At 36.1% G+C, this 11,670-nt stretch overlaps 1 protein-coding gene across 1 annotated transcript in view; it reads left to right on the top strand.

Moving 5' to 3' along the window:
* Nucleotides 1-1,020: 1,020 nt before the first annotated feature.
* The window catches only part of LOC130071953 (adhesion G-protein coupled receptor D2), a 68,883-nt gene continuing 58,233 nt past the window's right edge, over nt 1,021-11,670 (top strand). The window contains exons 1-17 of the mRNA XM_056236813.1: nt 1,021-1,030; nt 1,305-1,523; nt 1,616-2,254; nt 2,651-2,812; nt 3,303-3,376; nt 3,577-3,849; nt 3,974-4,085; nt 4,309-4,446; nt 4,541-4,646; nt 5,687-5,798; nt 6,017-6,072; nt 6,169-6,295; nt 7,639-7,742; nt 8,249-8,351; nt 9,220-9,373; nt 9,723-9,856; nt 10,833-10,942. Coding sequence (XP_056092788.1) covers nt 1,021-1,030; nt 1,305-1,523; nt 1,616-2,254; nt 2,651-2,812; nt 3,303-3,376; nt 3,577-3,849; nt 3,974-4,085; nt 4,309-4,446; nt 4,541-4,646; nt 5,687-5,798; nt 6,017-6,072; nt 6,169-6,295; nt 7,639-7,742; nt 8,249-8,351; nt 9,220-9,373; nt 9,723-9,856; nt 10,833-10,942 — 2,633 coding nt within the window. The remainder of the gene's footprint in view (nt 1,031-1,304; nt 1,524-1,615; nt 2,255-2,650; nt 2,813-3,302; nt 3,377-3,576; nt 3,850-3,973; nt 4,086-4,308; nt 4,447-4,540; nt 4,647-5,686; nt 5,799-6,016; nt 6,073-6,168; nt 6,296-7,638; nt 7,743-8,248; nt 8,352-9,219; nt 9,374-9,722; nt 9,857-10,832; nt 10,943-11,670) is intronic.

The following is an 11,670-nucleotide window of genomic DNA, read 5'->3' as shown; positions in this document are numbered from 1 at the left end:
TGAATTCTTGGTTGCAACTGGAGTCCAATGGAAAATGGTTCAATTACAAAGTAACAAATTGTATTTATATTTTATTTCTGTTTCCGTTGTATGACATGTTTTACTTAATCTTTTATCTGAAGTATGTTTACATTCAAGGGGCCACAAAATAATTTTTATTTAAAATAAGTTACATAAAAATAGTATAACTTATATAAAATGCTAAAAATCAATTAGTAAAAAGTGTAAACTAAATGGCGTTATTTTCCTTAATTTAATTTGTCCCCACTGTTGTGGACAAAGGTTGATTTTTAAAATGTTCTTTACAACATAAATGTCTTTATAACTGACAACAAAATGGATCCATTCTCATAGTAAAACACAATTCTATTTAGACCTCACAAACTCGAAACATCATGTCCATCGTGAGGGGAGTGGCGGGAATTACTCTCTCCTCTTCGAGCGGGAGGCGCGCGCTGCTTCTCATGATCTCACACAGGAGTTCCTCACAACAACACATTCAACGGAAAGCGCATGCGAACTGTTTGCTAAACTTTACTTTTCGAGGTAAATATGACTTACGACTAAAACTTTACCTCGTATCAGGTAATGTGCAGTTCTATTCTGTTTGAGGCTTTTAAATATACATGACATCATTACGTTTCTGCTAGAGCTGACCTTAAGTTTTTCCCTGTAACAATTTTAGTTTAAAATGTTTAAAACTGTCAAATTAAAAGCGTTTCGTTGTATTGTTCATTAATATGTTTATGAGCTGTTAATATGCCCACTGTTAATGAGTATTTTGTTTGCAGGATGAATCTGTTAAAAATTATGTGCTCCAACATTATTGTAAGTAGCCTAGTCCATATCCTAATACATACGTTTGACAATATACTGTTATGAGTTCTTATGTTAATGTGTAATATAATGTTATTATATTATAACAAAACTATATAATTCATATAAAAATAATGCTATTTAATTAATATTATTAATATATATAATTACAAAACTTTTTTCAAGGTCCTCATTCATCACTGCATGGAAAAAGGTAACCACAGCATTCCTATGATCTTCAAAGTTTAAAGTTTAATGTAATATGCTTAAAATTGAAATATAGGCTCATCGGATGACTGATTTCTGTTATAATCGTCTTACTAAGATGTTAGTATGAAAGATTCAATCTGTTACTAACAGAGTCTTAAGGATAGTTTAAGATCACATGGACAGAATTACAATCTGTTCACTGTTTGTTACACATAAAGTGTCAAATGCATAAGATGTAAGGCTGTTTGAGTCTAAACAAAACACCCCTGTGTTTACAGTGGAGAGCAAAACCCCGCTTACACATGAGGACTTTTACCCTGAGTACGTGCCAGATCGCCAGCCATGGCTCAGTGCCCGCAAGCTCTGCCTCCAGCGTTCAGGGACCCTAGCGGTGGTGTCCAGTACCAAAGAGATTAAAAAACTGAACACTTTTCTACGGTCCCTGAATATCACCCAACCTGTATGGATAGAAAGTGCAGGCATGTTCCAAAAAAGTGGTGCGTGCCATATCCTATGTTTCCCTGCTCATCTCATGCATTTGTATCTTTCTTTAATAAATATTGCATGTTGTTTTCTAAAACATTTCTAGGTCCTCCAGATATATACATGCTGGAATTTCCAGTGCGGCCACACCGGAAATCGGCTCGCCTCCGCCATACGTTCCCAAACATGGAAGCGCTAACGGTTTGCGCTCACCTCCAGCTTGATCCAACTTGCCAAGGACTTTCCACAGTCTTCTCGTATGCCATAAAGTCATTCATTAAAGAATTCCAACTCCAAGCACGAATCACAGGGAATGAACCCGTCCAGCTCGCATTGCTGGTGCATGGTTCAAACACCACCTATGTAACAGGCTTTCCCAATGATGCCTCCTGGCACTTTGTATGTGCAAGCTTGGTTGCGAATAGTGGAAAGTGGGGCATCTGGGTGGATGGAACGGTGGTGGGTTCTGGGAATTTTTTCAACTCATTGAATTACATCGGAGGAGATGGCCTTTTCATGATTGGACAAGACCAGGAGACCTATGGAGGCTACAACAGTGGCAAGGCGCTTTGTGGGAACGTTACGCAGCTGTACATGTGGGATCGTTTGTTGGTCGACAGTGAAATCCAAAGCATGGAAAAAGTTTGTTCACCCGTTCCTTCTGGCTTGTTCTTCAAATGGAATGAGTCCGCATTGGAAATAGAGACGTCGCTACAGACACGCAGAAGGAACTCGCCTTGTCAAGGTAGAGATGGTGGAGGGGGTATTGCGCCCTCAAATCTTTGAGTTATAATTTCCACTCTTCCACCAATGTGAAATTGCGAATACAGCCAAGTTGTGATTGGAAACCTCAGGCTGAGATGGTTGTAAATATTTCATCCATGCGGTAATGCTGAGACCCACCCTTCGGATCATACACTTCCCATCACATGAGCCATGGACCCAGAGTTCCCTATTCTTTTCTGAAGAGAGGACATAATGGTCCTCACAGACTTGGAGAGCTCAAGAACTATGACTCATGGTGACTTCTTAAATTGGCAGACTAGAAGCAAACTTAGCTTGCTGGCTGTTCGGCAGCCTCAGAGTTTGCTCAAAAGGATCCATTTTCTGCTAAACTATATTTGGTTCTTGTTTCTTTTAGGTTCCAAAAGCCAACCACCAGACCAACTTATCTCTGGCTTGCATCACAATTTTTCCATCCTCATGTCTAACAAGGCCTGTGTAACCTTTGACCCTGCAAGTGGGATACCGATTAATGACTCATGTTTGACGCACAGAGGAAGTGTTTGCCTGTTCCCAAAAGGTGATCACCTGCTTTCGAGTAATAATATTTTAATAATAAATTACATCTCCATCGGAGACAGTTGGAAAATCATTTGCGATTTCGTCAGATGTCATTCATCTCATTAGAGTGCATGCAACAACATATCCGATTCATGGACAAATGATTCTTATGAACCTCCCAAGTTTCAGTTAGAATCAGACTGTGAATCGTTCATAAAAATGGCTCACTGAACTGCAAATCATTTTTCTGTTTTGTCCTATTGAAAACTAACCATGAACCATTATTGTGATGCATAGTGTTGTGAGACTTACATTAGTTTATTCATTCACTGGTTGCTTATATGAAAATTTGTAAGTAAAGATTCATTTTAACAATATGTTGTATTTTAGGTACCAGTGACTTCCTAGGGTTTTTTTTTGTTGGTATTTTGTTTTGAGCTCTGGCAATGCAATTTCTTGTGCATTTTCAACACGTGTGATAATCCAGGTTTTTTCCTTCTTTATTTCAGAGCAGCTGGACTTCTTAGGTTTTCCTGGGACCTCGTTCTTCTCACAAGTCAGCAATGAGTTTCATTCCAAATCTGTGAGTTAGAGCTCAAGGCTGATTTTTATTAGATTCACTATAAACCTCCAGATTTCATGGAGAAATGGCTTCTTAGCATTGCAAATCCATTTCCTCCTTATTTTTAACCTATCCTTCATTTTTTTAGATTAAAGTAAAGTCAGTATTGACACATAGACATATAACGTGATACTTGATAGTGCATTGTCCTTTCTCCACAGAATACAAACGTAACCTTGTTCTCTGAGAACGAATTGACTCGTCATATTTTCCTCTTGAGTGCCATATTGAGAATTATGGACAGCAATGCAGACATTATTACACGTTCTGATCTCCTGTACCTCATCGAAACCATCGAGAAGGCCGCTCAACTCAAAAAAATAGCTGTTCCCACTGACGTCTTCATATTCATGATCCGCAATTGCTTGGAACTAGTTAGCAGACTCATCGACCCTGATATGGCTGAACAATGGGAGAATTTGAGAGATCACGGGGTATGTTGTGCGATTGGAGTTGGTTCTACCCTGCTCTTCTGGAGCCAAATCCTCAAAAAAAATAAAAAAAGTGGATGGTAACTCTTATGTCAGGTTTATGAGTATGCTTCCTCTATTATCTCAGAATTACCTCGGACCATTGACAATGGTAGAGAACATTGACAAGCTGCTGTGGACATTGGCGGATGAGCTATGGGCCGAGCGCAAAAGCTTCACAGTGTCAACAAAGAACATGGGTACAGTGTTTTTTTGCCTCATTTAGACTTGGTAGCATAATCTTAGACCTCTGACAAATAGAAGTCAATATTTGTTTTCTTGAGAGGTGGAGTAATAAAGATAAACCTCTCTTGTCTGTTATTGTATTCATGCAGTTATTAATATTTAGCCATGGCTACTTTGGTTGTCCCACCATAAAAACCGTACGAGTTTGTTAGAGTCAAGAGACTTTTGCTTCCTCAGATATTCATCTGGAGCCGCGAGGGCTGGCGCAGATGAGCTGCGGTTATGTGTTCAAGCCCTCGATTCACGGCGGTCAGTTCAGCGGCCATGATGAGATCCTCATATCAGAGTCAGAAATGCAGAGAGTCTTTTCATTGGGTGAGAATAGGCTAAAAATTGCTTATTTATAAAGATACATGTTGTGATGCAAGCCAGTTTTAAAGAATCTTTATCTTCTAATATTATTTGACAGGCCACAACGATGTCATGCTTATTTATAGCTACTACAGTAACCTGGTAGAGAAGTCGTTCAGAGTGGAGGTCAAAACACCCGGTGACCAACAGACCAATGGCAAGAGGTTAGCAAGAGCCTCCTGAATCTCTCCACACCAAATTGAATTTAAATCTTTTAATTATTAATTGCTATTGTAACGCGATCAGGGTTTTTCCTGGGTCAAAAAATGGTCTTTGGTGGCGGCAGAAGAACACGGTCATCCACACACACAGTAAAAAGTACCCTACCCATGTGAACTGCGAACCCAGTACTGACAATAAATTCAAAATAAATGCAAAGAAACAGTTTGTAATATTAACTTATCTTAATCAGTCATGAAATAAAAAACAATCACTGACAGGTCAGATCATAAAGATCATGTGCTCAGAACTATTTCATATATAAAAATCTGTAAATTTAAATGTAAAAACAAGTTACTGAGTGAACAACAAAGTAATACATTACATAGAAGTGCATTTAGCCTACACTCCAAGACTTAGTGGACAGATCATTTGACATACAGTATCTGATTGTTTTGTTCTGTCCATTACTATGGTTATCACTGTCAGTCGTATTTCAATCACACATTTAAATATGGTTGTCAATCCAGAAACTTTGCAATGTGTCTTCAGCAGCATGAAAAATGTATATTATATACAGAAATTGAGCAAGGATCACCATTATAATCACTGAAGCTGTCAATTACAACGCAAGGTACACAAAGCTGCACTCTGGTGAAAACTCCTGTTAAGCTGTGAAATGAATCTCTTATTGACATCGTGTTTACGTGTTATATTGAGCCGATGTGGTGTTTTGAGCCGATTCTGACAAACTTAAACACCTCTGATTGGCCATTGCGTTCACACGCTCAACAGATATGTCTGTGATTGGCTATATTGCTCAACGCTGCAAAAACACATTATAAATAGAAACCTTTGATGCTCTTCATAGAGCGTTTACACATACACTCACTGGAGCGTTTGAAAGCAGATATTGAAAAAGCGGGTTCCAATATTGCAGAAAAGCAGTTATCGTCACATTAAATGGTCAAATAAATCTTTGGCGGGACAACATACTATTTTCAATGCAGGAAAAACCCGGGTTATTCTGTTTCTTTATTTTTAGGCATCACACTGGTCAGCTAGACACGGCAGTAATCTCAGCGACAGTGCGGGATGTGCAGAAGGCAGAAAATGTTCCTGTGTCCGTCCAATACTCTCTATCCTCTGGAATTATGGTAAAAAAAACACTCTTATTTGCCGTTTTAGTTAAGTTAATATCTTCGAATAACCTCTACCATAGGCTTAAGACAAAAGACAAAACACAACAAAATTATTAAAACTTTAACTAAAATTAAAATAAAACAGGAAATATTAAAATAAAACTATAATATTGTATCAATGATACTAAAATAATAATGCTCTGACATAGAAAAGTTTTATATTTTTCCTTCAGGCAGAGTACTCCAAGCAAGTGACGCCCGTCTGTGTTTTTTGGAATATCGAATTCATGTAAGTGAATGAAATCATGTTATAAAACTACTTAACTGGTGTTTTGTCATATTACAGTCTCTTGTTTGGGTCTGATTTAGTGTCTCATGTCCAAAGGGCGGGTCGTACAAGTGCTTGGTCCAGTAAAGGGTGCAGAGTGTTGCCTTCTCCTCCTGATGTCACATCCTGCTTTTGCAACCACACCACCAATTTTGCTGTCCTAATGAATTATATGGAGCCATGGGTATGTTCAGAGTATGTGCTTTGAATTGTAACAAATACACACACACACACACACACACACACACACATATAACACACAAGCCTTGCCTTGCCTGGGGAATTTTATTAGGTTTAGTGACAACATGTTACAATGTTTACATGGTACAATTTCTGGTAAGGTACGTTTTTTTATTATAGCTTGACACAAATTTCACGATTTCAATTCAATTCAATTCTTGTGATTTGATTCAATATCGACTCATTTGAATAAATATTAGGTACACAAAATAGATGTAAATTTTTCTCAAGAAAAAAAAAAACTCACCTAATGCTGTAAACGTACAGAGATAACTCAAATGAAATATAATGCGTTTTTTTAATATAATAACAACTTTATTTAATGATATAAGTAAAAAATATAATAAATATGTAATATAGTACAAATATTTAGCAAAATACTCTCTATAGCTCTTTTTTCTAGCCAACTAATGTGCTATATATTATGGTCATTAAATGGCTTTCCTGAGGTAAATGTTATGTGACATAATTGTTCTCCCGCTGTTTTTCCCGACCTCTTTCCGCCGTTGAAAAAACACTGATTGATCGATATTATGTATGAGGAATATACATTTCGGTAAGTTGTACTGTATCTTTCAACATTGTTCATTCGTGATTATTTACAATTAGCTAGTAGAGATGATCGGTTCATGTGCCGCTTGAACTGAGGCGCTAGGGATCTGTCACGTCACATTTACAAGATTCAAAACGGCATTTATTGTTTGAATTTCGTAATAGAATTGACAGAATCTGAGAGCTGAAATTTTTTTTATGTCATAAGTAACTTTTATTGTCAATTGCGTGAGAGTTGGCAGACCTTAATATGTGGCCTTGTTAGAAGATGATCAATAAAATTCACTTCACCTGTCACTGTTCATAATGTTTTGGTATACATTATGATCAGTGTATATCCCTTTAAGTCTTAAAAGTCTGAAAAGTGTTTTAAAAGCCATTTAAAAATGATCATTAATCATTATAAAGATAATGTCTTCACTGATCATATTTTATGTTACACCGCAATCTGTCCAGTAGAGGTCACTGTGGGCTTACAAAAGCAAGCAAGCCTTAATAGTGGCCTTTGTGATTTTGTATTCACAATTATGTGAGAAGTTCTGCTATAGGAGCAAATATGGTCTCTTATTGCACTGGATGGTTATATAGTGGCACTAGACATCAATGAGAGTCATCAAACCCTCATATATATATATATATATTAGTTAACCTATATCTCCAGACAGTTAGAATGAGAGAGAGACAGAGTGTGAGAAATGTAAGATCGTTGTGTTTTGATGGGTCTTTTCCCTGCAGTGGAGTGCTAAAGAGGAGAGCATTTTGACGAAGCTGACATTTATCGGATCCGGAGCCTCTCTCTGCGCACTGGTGGTGACCTTGATGCTGTTTACCGTGTTAGAGTAAGTGGTTTTCACGGATGCACTACCACGCCAAAAGCATATTCCCATTCCATGATGTTGCTCTGGCATCATTTGATTCACTATCTTATCTTTATGACGACTGACTTCTATTGTTGAGTTCATAAAGGTCATGACATAGCATAACATTTGCTCAACTCGCAGTCGCTCGCAATCACAGTCTGTGAGCTCACAGTCCTCGCGCTTGTCAATAGCGCTCAGTCGTGAGGCTGAATACGTATTGAAAACCACTAATCGGCTAATTAGCGCTCTGTGCCAAATGAGCTCGAAGCCGAAGTTTTATGGTGACATTACAGGGGAGTTAATTAAAGGAAAGGGTCACACAAAGGGAGGTTAATCAGCGCAGTATCAGCCAAGCTGATTTCTTTAAGAGATTTATGGCCTGTTTGCCACTAATCAACACACACACACACTCTTCATCTGTTTTACCAAAATAAACCAAAAAAAATTTCTATTTCATAGACATTTGCCATTATTTGTTTTAACAGCATCCCGAAATCTGATCGTACATCAGTCCACAAGAATCTTTTTGTGTCTCTGACTTGTGCTCAAATTGTCCTTCTCTGCAGTGGTTCTGCTGTTCACAATAAGGTACAATGTTTTTCACACTTTCATTTGGTTGCACAACTTTTAAAACTATTGTTGGTTTTAATAGAATAACTAATTACCAATCAATCAATAGTTCTGTCTCAACAATGTGCTAAGTTGCTAAATCGTTAATTAAATGATTATGGAGCAGTGGTATTTTAATATTATTTGTAGACTAGTACATTATTTATTAATATTTTGAATTAGCTTTTTTATATTTGCAATTTTCATTTAAGTATTAGTAATGCTGTTGTATGCTTTTGTCATTTTATTTTAAATATTTTTGTATAGTTTAAAACAAATTCTTTAGTTTTAGTAATTTAATTATTTTACTTCATGAACTTATTTATTTCTTAAGTTTATTTATTTTTTGTAATCTAATATGCATTTAATTTTTACCTTTATTTCAATGACCTAAAATGATTTTAATATTTTTATTTACAATATCAACACTGCTATGCAGATTCATTGAATCATTTTAGTTATTTTTAAAATAGTAATATAAATGTATTAATATTATTAAAGTAATTATCTGTTTAACTTTAGTATTTACCACACAAGGTCATGTGTTAGTGTTTTTACTTTGTTTAAGATGTCAACTTTGCATAGTGTCTAACAACACTGTAAAATCACATCTGCAAGTGGCTTATTGCTTTTTTAAATGTTAGTTGGGATCGTTATACAGACTTTTTAGTCATTTTTTAAAGTCTTTCTAGATCAATTGCAAAATCGTACTAGCAGTCTGATGCCTTAAAACAACTTCAGTGTTGTTGCCATATTTGGCATTGCGTAAACTGGCGTACGGCCATGTTTGTGTGGATGTTTGACCTTTTGACCCTTGACTGCCTGCTCTCTGACCTCTGCCCCGTAGGTGGCCTGCACGCTTGTGGCAGCTCTGATGCATTTGTTCTTCTTGGCAGCGTTCAGCTGGATGCTGGTTGAGGGCCTGCTGCTCTGGAGCAAAGTAGTGAGCGTTAATTTGAGCGAGGACCGCCACATGAAATACTACTACCTGATTGGCTGGGGTAATAATGGCAATCCGCCCCTCCGATCTCCTCTTCGATCTGTTGTGGATAGGCACACTTATTGATTGGGTTCAAGAGTACAGGAATGCTGGTTTTGTACTTTATTGTTCCACTGAGTATTTCTATAATTTTCTTTTCACAGTACGCTTTTTCCTTCTCTCTTAGACAAGGATTACTACCCTGTCTAAGAGCACAAGCATAATTTTCAAGACACGCATTTCATTAAAAAAATCCAAATGATGACAAAAAGATGCCACTTGGTTGAAAGTAATAGTGAAAGTATTTTTTGTCCAAATGCTTTTTGTCCCACTCAGAGACCTGTAATATAGAAATGTCTGTGCTTGAACAGGTCTGCCCGTGCTGATCGTTACCATCACACTGGCCTCTGCCTCTGGGAACTATTCAGCCGATGGCCACTGCTGGCTCAGTGTTCAGAACGGCGTCATATGGGGCTTTGCCGGCCCAGTCATCTTCATTGTTATGGTGTGTCTCTACATCTATTATTATTGTTATATATTTTATATAAAAGAATAATATTAAAAACACACATACATATGACATATTTTTGTTATGTATGGTATTTTTTATATAATAATAATAAAAGAATACACAAATATATAAAACATGTTATTTTTTATTTTATTTATATATATATAGTAGTCAACAAAGTGGATCAAACCCTTTCATCAAAGTTATACATGAATTTTGAACAATACCCGTTCTTGTCTTAGGACAACTTTGATGAACTTTTTTGATTCCACTTCAAATGTTGACTACTGTATATATATATATATATATATATGCACATGCATACACACATATATATGCACATGTTGTGTATTATTATAATTTTACAATATGTAATATTTATCATTTTTATATTACATTTTTATTATATAATATATAATAAACAAATACTATTTTAATGTTTGTTTTAATATAATTATATATATATATATATATATATATATATATAACAAAAACACATACATACATACATATTTCTGTTTTGTATGGTTTTTTGTATATATATAAAATAACACGAATATATAAAATGTGTTCTTTACATATATGCACATATTTATTATGTATTATAATTTTACAATATGTACTAATATTTATAAATGTTATATTACAGTATATTCTTATTATATAATAGTATTTGTTTATTAAATATTTTAATGTTTATACTTTTCTATTATGTGCATATATATATAACATAACAATAATAAAATTACAAATATATACTCACAAACATGTTTATTATAAATTAGTATATATAATAATTTTTTATATGTGCACTTGCGTATATATGCATATATTGAATATTTATTATGATATATATATGATGTATGCTTATTACAAATTATAATATTTATGTTTATTATATATTTTATTAATTGAATAATTATGTTATATTTATACTTAATGTTTAATTTGGTGTATGTGTGCGTATTAGGTGAATATCATGATTCTGACCCGTGTGGTCCTGATCACCATCGCCACAGCCAAGAGAAGATCTTTGATGATGAACAACAGCCCGGAGGAGCAAGTCTCTGAGCAGATAAGGTAGGACACCTCTCTCCCTCTCGTATTCAGGTACGGGAAGGGGAAGGATTCTCATTAGCTCATTCTTCGGTGCTCTATTATACGTTTTTTTGTCTTAAGAATCGCCACATGGAGGCACCCTTTCACAGCTGTGCTCGTGAACCGTGGTCCTGATCCTCAGTCGTGTTGGCTTTCTATTAAAATGATCTATTTGCACATTACAGCCTCTTTCAACATCAAATGTTTTGTTTGTTTTTTGGTCCATTAATGGAATGATTCGACTTTTTTTTTTGCAAGGATCACAAAGTAAACTTTCAGGCAGCTCCTTCACTGCAGGAATCCAGCGTTATATTTTTAAAAACAGGCCTTTATACTGATTCTCATGTTGGTTTATAGATTCAGCTTCTCCTTGAGACCATAAATAACCATAACGCAAATTAAGCTGCCACATGTACCCAGCGTTTGGACGAGCCTGGACCTCCGGCATCAGTCGTTGAGGTGGGGCCCTCAGAAGGCCCCTGTGTGTAAAAAATATCAATGTGACTCTTGAAAGGCCGTGGTCAAATACAGCGTTCTCCAAGGAAAATCAAACACACGCTTCCTCCGCTTGGCAGGACCTGTTCGGACAGCAGCTGGTTCGCTTTAGCGGTTACCTGAATAGGGAGGTAATTTTATACTAAACAGAATTAAAAGCGATTTAGCGTGGAAATTGTCACAATGTGAGAATAAGCAGCAGCTCCTGTTGTGCT

Source organism: Rhinichthys klamathensis, unplaced genomic scaffold (genome assembly GCF_029890125.1).
Source record: "Rhinichthys klamathensis goyatoka isolate OS25496 unplaced genomic scaffold, OSU_Roscu_1.1 h1tg000467l_1, whole genome shotgun sequence".
Taxonomy (NCBI): domain Eukaryota; kingdom Metazoa; phylum Chordata; class Actinopteri; order Cypriniformes; family Leuciscidae; genus Rhinichthys; species Rhinichthys klamathensis.
This window is presented reverse-complemented; position numbering and strand designations above follow the sequence as displayed.